General features: G+C 45.6%; 1 protein-coding gene across 1 annotated transcript in view; it reads right to left on the reverse strand.

Moving 5' to 3' along the window:
• The window catches only part of efna3b (ephrin-A3b), a 59213-nt gene extending 50811 nt beyond the window's left edge, over window positions 1-8402 (reverse strand). The window contains exons 1-2 of the mRNA XM_076737360.1: window positions 7848-8402; window positions 7364-7576 (exon numbers count right to left, since the gene is read on the reverse strand). Coding sequence (XP_076593475.1) covers window positions 7364-7473 — 110 coding nt within the window. The 5' untranslated portion in view covers window positions 7474-7576; window positions 7848-8402. The remainder of the gene's footprint in view (window positions 1-7363; window positions 7577-7847) is intronic.
• Between the last annotated feature and the right edge of the window lie 359 nt (window positions 8403-8761).

Genomic DNA, 8761 nt, shown 5'->3' on the forward strand with positions numbered 1-8761 from the left:
GTACAGAGAGGTGAGTGAGAAGCTAGATTACACAGAGGAGACAACTGTAAAGTGGAAGAACAGAATAAGAGACAGGCCGGAGACAATAAAAGATGGCGTTTCCAGGCGGCACACATGTAGCCACCGTCCCCGAAGCAGAGCAGCGTCACTGTGACTCAAATACATGAAGCAACGGCTGCTGCCAGTGGGGGAGTGATGGTACAGTTAAACAGTGAGCGTGGACAGCGGCGGGAATGGAGAAGGGAATCTGCGCCACATTTGGAGCTCACCCCATTTTCACACCTGTGCACCTGGCCAGAACACAGGTGTGGCTGTCAGCTTCTCAGTTTGGGAAAGTTACAATAATTGGGCGACTTGGGCCTGTCTTGTCCAAACACCTGAGAGCGGCTTTTCATCATTTTTCAGACTGTCCAAACAGCACTTCTGAGAGAGCATACAGTGGCCTCAACACAAAGAACGTCAAGAGGAGCAATCGCTCACACTCTCTGTCACACCTCTGGGTAATTTAGACTCTGTCCAATGTAACTGGTGGCATGTTGTTCGAAGCAGATGTAAAACTGAAACACAGGGAAGTCCACACAAGACCCAAGCATGGAAACATACTTTTCAAGCATTGCTGATTAGGAAACCAGTCCTGACTGGTGCAAAAGTCTCAGAGCAGAGATATAATGAGATGGAGATATCGGGTCATCCTTTTAGGCATAGAGATAAAACATTTTATCATCTTTTTAAACAGGGAAAAGTCATCCTGTCTGCTCCAGGATTTCGTTGAGCTGCAGCTGCTCAAAGCTGTTAGGGGTCCCCAGCAGGTGGCAAATGATATTACGAGCATGCAAGCGCACTTCAGCAGATGTGGAAATATTAAACATTTGATTTCAATCAACATAAGTCATTCTGAGAGATATTCAAAGATAGAGACTGGATCCAATAAGTCAGATTTACTGTGACTGATTTTGTCTGCGATCCAAACATGCCATTCACGCTTTATTAAAAAACAAAGAAATACAGCAATCACACAGGACATAACAACTGTGAACGTACTGAGTGAACCTCAAAGCTCCTCCACCACATATTTCCCTGACATTAGATGTGATGAAAAAGCATCTCGCATAAATTTGTTTGCTTTTCGGGATTTGTCAATGTCATGAATCACATAAATCAATGGTCCAAACGTTGATAAGGATACATTTTAGGAAATACATCCCACATTATCAACACATAAAGCTTCTGCATGCATTATCCTTGATGTTTTAGCCAGATGACACACAGATGTGCACAGACCATAAAACAGACCGCAGCAGCGTCATAACACCACCGACATTATTATTATTTTAACCAACGCACATTCACGTTTCACAGGAGTTTAAATGGAGTCATTTCTGTCTTGTGTTTGTCTGTACAAGAAAAATATGTTTTGGCCTTTACTTGTTTATAAGTAGGTTGTCATACAAGTCAACACTTCTCATGCATAATTTATATCTGTCTGACCCATCCGAATAGATTCCCGCCCACTCAAACAGCTGTTTTCGCATTGCTGTGTTCATCATTCTTCCTGTTAAAGTTTGTGTGAAAGCGCGGCCGAAATTGAGCATCGGCTGAAAAGTCTGCATTCATGTTCAGTTCTTAGCTTGTGAATTCACTGCAGCCCACCACGCTACACCTCCACCTCCCTGGAGGTTGAATACCAAAAATAAATTCTCAACCTGTGGGAAACACTGGCAGTGATGCTATTGTCTGTATTTCATTTTCTACTTCCTGCTTCGACCGACTGCATCGACATCATCTGACCATTGTTGCGAATGTGTTGAATCCACATTGAAACCCTGCAGATTAACTTCGACGCCTTTGAAGGGCTTTGCCTTGCTAAGTTTGTTATTAACAGAACGCCTTAATCGTGCTCTGAGGTTTAGGAGCGTTTTTTAGTCGTAGACAACCATTCAGAGCAATTCCTCGCAATGACTGTGAAAGGCTTGATAAATAGAGTCTGCAAAGTGTCTGCAAACCACTGAGCAACCAGCACGGAATAAGCAGCCACTTAAATCAATACCAATCCTGGCCAGGCATTTATACCTGTAAGAGCCTTACTTTGTGTCAGGCTTGATCAGAATTGCCCAACTAGGTCTGACTCTCATATCAGCTTGTTCTTGGCAGAGCTGCATCCCTAAAATCCCTAAGAACCTGCATCCTTTGAGTCCAAACCATTACAGTGACCAGTTAGCATTTGATTCAAGACTGGGCAAGCACGAACGCTGAACATCAATACTCCATTTTCACAGCAATGCTTCCGATTAGTCGATCATGTAAGCGAGACAGCGTTTGAGGAAATGAAAGAGCCAATCAAGAGATGTAGAGAAACAGGCTGGGCTCGATATTTCAGGCTTGTCTTTTTCTCAAGATCAATGTGTGAGTGTGTGAGTGTGTGTCTGTGTGTGTTTGTGTGTGTGTGTAGGGTCTGGAGAGGTTGGAGTGGCTTTGGTCAAAACCTCAGTGTATAAAAGGAGAGGGGATGAGTGGCGACAAGCAAAGAAAAGTGTGGGTGAGGTGAGGTGAGGTGAGGGGAAAACCAGGCCTCAAAAAAAGGCAACGCGCTTTGCAGCTCTGGAAAAATTCAGTCCGAGTTCATTTGACAGATAAGGAGTCTCACAACAGTCACATTAAACCACACAGCTCCCAAAATACCACCACCCCAAGAGTGCTTTCCCATCAGACAGTTGGAGGATGAGAGAAGAACAGAGAGGTGGGAGCACACTCCTGAGATCTAGCTCATCCCCGAAGAGGGGAAAAAAGACAGAGGACGAGAAAAGAATTCATTTCTTTTCCTCCTTTCTTGTACATGTCCCTTATTACTCGCCTCACCTACCAGACAATACCTGTCCAATCAGAAAAAATTATTTACTCCTACACTCGCACATAGAGAGAGAGCAACAGCAAGAGAGAGCGAGAGAGAGACCACTGGATCTTATTATGCAAACAGTAGTCATCCATCACACAGGTGTTCCCTATTGCTTTTAATTAATGACGTCTATGTGCAAGCGTCTGCACACCACACACACACTTTCACACCCACACATCGCTACGCAAACCAGAATCCATTCACCTGTGCACTGTGAGGCCTTATTATTTGTTACTAATGAACAGTCTGATCACTGTGTCTCTATAGCTGTTACAATGATCACTGAGCCTGTGTGTGTGTGAGCTTCTTTCTGTGTGTGCGCTCGTGCACATACACACATCCCAGTTGTGGCTGGCAGACGTAGCGGCAGAGCAGCCGCGTATGATGGATGGGTTGTACACACATGCGCGCGCGCACGCACACACACACACAGGCGGGCCTCGCTCCTTGTGATAGTGAGTGAGTAATACTCTCCTTTGTGCACATATTCATAAATGTAAATGTTGTTGTCCTAAGTGGGGCTGGGAGACAGATAGGTTTGTGTTGCTGTCAAGGGGATGGTTGATTGGCCTGCTTAATCCTCCCGTCTGCGTCTACGTTTCCCTCTCTCTCACGCGCGCGCACACACACACACACACACACAAACTGGGCCTGTGTTGTGGTGTCCACTGTGAGAACTCAGTGTGTGGATCAGGGCACTGGCCAAGCATTATTATCATTGTTATGATGACCCTCCTCCCCCTACTCGATTATAATTCAACACAAAATCCATCTGTATTCTTCCTGACGTCCTCTCTCCTCTAACCAGTCCCATAGCATTTCTCTCTCTCTGCTCATATTCTTGCATTATTTCTCTCCCGCCCTGCGTGACGTGTCTCTGCACACTCTGACGAGCTGGATGAATATAAAACAAGTTCCACCTCAGCATCGATTACCACACATACGCATGTGCATTTATATGAGAGGCGAATTCTGCTTGCGACAGCTGGCTTCATTCCAGTGACATACGTTGAGGTGACATTGGTACCAAAACACACACGCAAACATACACAAAAATGCTGTCTAGAAATGCTTATGCGTTTGTTTATTCGCAACCTACTCGCTTCCGAAAATATAGCACTGATAAATTAAGAGATATCACCAGATATCTATTATGCAAAACGGTTAACTGCTGCATTATTAGATTACACACATACACATGTAAAGTATATGCAGACACACACTCGTTTGCACACACACACTCACAGCGGTGGTTAATTGCCAGGTGGTGGAAGATAATGTGTGATTTAACGGACTGATGGATTTGTTTTTGTTTCGGTCACCCATCAATGAACAGAGACGTCTGTAACAGGGCAAACACACACACATACACTCACTCTCACACACACTAAAACGCACGCCATTATACACACATTCATGCCCAGGGATATCAGTGACAAGTGACTGATAGGCAGTGGCAACAGCCTTTGTGCAAGACGCACACGCAGGAAATGATCCCTCTTCTTGAAGTGAAAAATAAAAAGTACACAGCAGGGACGTGTGTGTGTGTTTGTGTGTACTTACATGTGAGCATGCTAGCATGTGCACATGGACGCATGTTTGTGCATGCATGTATGTGTGTAGGTGAAGGAGTCAGTCCTTGGTAACGGTCTCAGCCTGTCTCTTGTGGTTGATGAGAGGCTCGGGGTCAGAAGCTGGCTGAGAAACTGCAGGGTCCTGAGGCTTTACAATGTGTTTACCACTCAAACTGACAGCTATACTACAGCTTATTATTGGCCTTCTAAACCTCCACACTGCACTGTGAGTTAGAGAAACTCCAGAGAGGCTGATTGCCAACGGCTAGAGACACGCCAGCCAACCCTACAAATGTTGGATGTTGTGGTGTTGAGTGCACAGATTAAAATAAATGCAGGAAATGGGATCTGTGCCGTTGAAAAATGTCTCAGAAGTGTGTGAAAGAGTAGATTAGACAGGTTATCCTGCGGTTTATCTGTCTTTTGTGTGCCACTGTCCATGGCCCGTTTGTCTCCTAATTCAATAGGCTGAATTGAAAAAGTTATCCCCACTCACCGCTCATACACTGTCATTGTGTATGTGTGAACTGGGAAAGAGAGGGAGATGGGAAGATCAGGGATGAGGCAGGTCCGCTGAGATGCAGTGTTCTTTAATTAACCACAGTCTTTTATAAAAGACACACACACTAAGACTCACACTGCAGGGGCTAAGAATATTCTGCCGCTGGGATGAAAAGCGTATTGGCAGTGAACGTGTGGAGAGAGGAGAGACTGCGGGGCTCTGCAGTGCTCAGGTCCTGGACAGTCAGGTTAAAGGTTAGGCTGCTCCAGACTGCTTTAGTCCTCCCACTGCTTGGTCTGAAAAATCAACTGCAGCTTTTCTTTTTTCCTTTTTATGCTAACAGCATACAGTCTGAACATACAGCAAAAAGCGCCTTACAAATTGCTTAATTAAGTATAAACCAAGGTTAAAACTGCTCATGTTCCATGGAGCTGATTGTGCCGGGGTCACTCCTTCCCTTTCCCTTTATGCCTTTGAGCGCTTTTCCCATATTTTTATCTAAATCAACTTCTGTCTCTGATATGAAAACCGAAGGTGGAATTTCATTAGCATTTATTATCAAATTATTACGGAGCAAAAAAAAAAAAAAAAAAAAGTGGAGAAATTGAAAACGAGCACCCTCCACATTGAGAGCTGCAGAAAAATATCAGCTGAAATGCATTAGCAGCAAATGTGCACGCAGAGTTAGTTTCTCTAAAATGTGCGGAAACAATTTTCTCACATTCAGGAAAACTAATATTGTTTACAGTATCGTCCCACAACCAATAACCTTATGTTTTCCGCTCCTATTACTTTACGCAGTACTTCATGTATACTAATTCTGTTGTGAGGCATAAATTCACTTGCCTCTCACAGTTTTATTTCACGCTGTAAACTAAAATCATTGGCCTAGAAGTTATTGTCGGCGGACAGAATCATCGATCCCCTGCCTGCAAAAACAACAGTGTACTTCCTGACTTTTCATATTGTTTACGTCTTTAATAAGTGCAGCCATAAAATGTGAGTTGCTGTACTGCTCATCTTAGGAGCCCAGTAAATTCTGCTGAAGAGGTAAATACCACAAGCTGAGATGTTCTGAGATGACGCCTGGTAGCTGAAATATAGCTTACACTTCACTGCAAGATGGAGAACGAAAGGAAGGTGTGTGACATGCGCTGTTGTGCACCTCTGAGACGTCAAAATTTGGGTTGATCGTTCCATTATTTTGTGACGTGGCTGAAAAAATCAAAATCCACGAAATCACACAACCTGCGGATTTTCTCAGTGAAGTGAAATCCTAAAAATCAGCCAGTATTTCATTCAAATCTGGCATTCAGTTGCAAATGAACAGTATTTTAGCTACATTTTTTTAGACGGGAGAGGAAGCGTCTGTGAATGTAACAAATGAAAGGAGGATGCACTGATTAGGACATGTTGAAACGCAGCTAATACAACATAAACCTGGCCTACAGTGAGTTGCTACAGACTGGCGCTACATTCTTAAGGATCCAGCAGCAGAGCCATGGACTCACAAGGACAGTATGAGAAAGGCAGCTTTCAAAAAGAGAGAGAGGAGAGAGGGAAGCTTTTTCACTTGAATCGAGATAGAGGCGAGGAGCGAGGGATTAGGAGGATAACAAAAAGGCCAGCGGACTGAGTGTAAACAAGAAAGGGGGTTAGAGAGGGATAGAAGGAGAGAGCAAGTTGGAGAGGGAGCGAGAAGGAGAGATTGAATAGTGACACTGCTACAACACAATGGGGTCAGGATGAAGAAGTGCTCCTAATTGAACCAGATAGAGGAGAAGACAGGGAAAGAGCCCTGAAAGACAGAGAGGAAGGCGAGAGAATCGCATGTGATTCTCCTCCTTTTCTCTCTGCTCCCCGACCATGCATGGCTGAAGGCAGAGGAGAGGGGGGAGAAAAGGAGGGAAGTCTTTGAATAAATAGTAATATGCACTGACTGGCGCTGGACTGAGGCACATAAACTAAACATGTCCGACCAGCCGTGCAAGTGAAGGTGTCGAAAAGATGGTCTGGAGCCACCTTGACTTCACAGTGGGGGTCTGACAGAGCAGTCTGAGACTCAAAAATAGCAGAGAAACATGAGATGCCTGTTTAAATAGTTTTTTGTTTTTTTTTTGTGGATGTAGATCATTTCTTCCACTTAATAGAAAGATATATACAAACAAGGAGAGGTGGCTGCTACAATCCTGCTTAAGCATAACAGAGACACCATCAAGCGAAGCTCAAAAAAGCAACAAACCAGTGATGGATTGAAAGTGTGATGGTGTGAACCTGACAGCCCGGGGGGTGCACATCAGGACGTTTCCCCCCCCTTGACCAGGAGTAGAATAGACAGATCAGAGGAAAAGGCATTCAAACAGTGATAAACATGAGGAGCAGAGGGGTTCTTACTGTATGTTGGAGCTGTTCCAGTACACGGAATGCCTGTTGGCTGACACCTGGAGCAGCTCCGCCCAGGTGAGACTCGTTAGCACCCAGAGAGACAGCGCTACCAGAGCCATGCTCCCGGCTCCTCGCTCGGCCTCCGTCCCTTTGGTCTCTCCGGCCACTCTCTTGGTCCCTTCACCCCACCACACAACGCGACTCAAACATCCCAGCAAATGCCTAACAGACGGGAGAGGGGGAAAACAAAAGCTTCATGCATGCATACAAACGGATACGTTCAAAGACTGCAAGCTCTGGTTAATAACTGTTGTAAAACTCAAAGTCTATTGTGGTGTGTGGGTCCCCCACCCCCCCGTCCCGTTCCCCCATAAACCAGTACACTGCGAACCCCCTCCCTCGCTAACAAATCCTTGGGCTTCAAACAAGGGGGTTTGTGGAAGTCCTTAAGAGCGGGTCCCCTTTATGCCTGCGCCCGGTCCTCTCTTCTCACCGGGAACTGCTGCTTCTGAGCCCGTCAGAGGAGTGTGGGAGGCCGGTATTGGGTCCAAGCGGGAGGTCGCTCTCCCTCCGGGCATGAGACGGTCCTGTCCGCTGGGAAAGAGTTGCGTGCAGCTGGCGTGAAAAGGCTTACAGGAGCAAAATTAAAGGTGGAAAAAATGATGGTCAAATATTATTAAGCAAGTCCTCTTCTTTTATAAACTGTTCTTCTTATCTTGCTGCAGTTTCTTTTTTTTTTTCCTTCCAAGGATCCGGGGGATGTGAAGCACGCCGGGCTGCTGCGCTCTGTGATCGCTGCAAACAATTCAAGCGGCCAGTTTCATTAGGTCTTCAAGACTCTATCCGACAACCATCGTTTACGGTGAGCAGCCTGCCCACCCGTCTCTCTCCTCTCTCTTTCTCTCCTCCTTCTCTTCTCTCTGTTTGGTAGGCAGCGCTCGTTCACTTTCTAACTCCACCCCCTGCGAGCGACAAAAGCGCATTCCTCCAATATTGTGGCGGAGTCGCAGCGCATCAGGCATCACTGCGACTTGAAGTTTTTTTTTTTTGTCAACTATTCGACCTCCAGTGCCGGTGTAAAAGTAGAAAGCTTCGAATCCCCCCTCTGCCAGATACGTCTGCAACCACCATCTGCGGTCTATTTTTTAACACCCCCCTCCTCACACACACACACACACACACACACACACACACACACACACACTTCCCCAGACACACTCACTCATACACACGCACACTTTTGCATTTTTATGACAAAGGCTAAAATATGCCCACAGACTCACGCACACACGTAGATCCTCCTGGCTTGGATCCCCAGACACTGTAAGTCAGTGTAATACAGCCCCATTATCATGTGCAATCCTCTTATTGCTGCAGCACGTTAACACGCGAGCTCGCGCGCACGCG

Source organism: Chaetodon auriga, chromosome 8 (assembly GCF_051107435.1).
Source record: "Chaetodon auriga isolate fChaAug3 chromosome 8, fChaAug3.hap1, whole genome shotgun sequence".
Lineage (NCBI taxonomy): Eukaryota > Metazoa > Chordata > Actinopteri > Chaetodontiformes > Chaetodontidae > Chaetodon > Chaetodon auriga.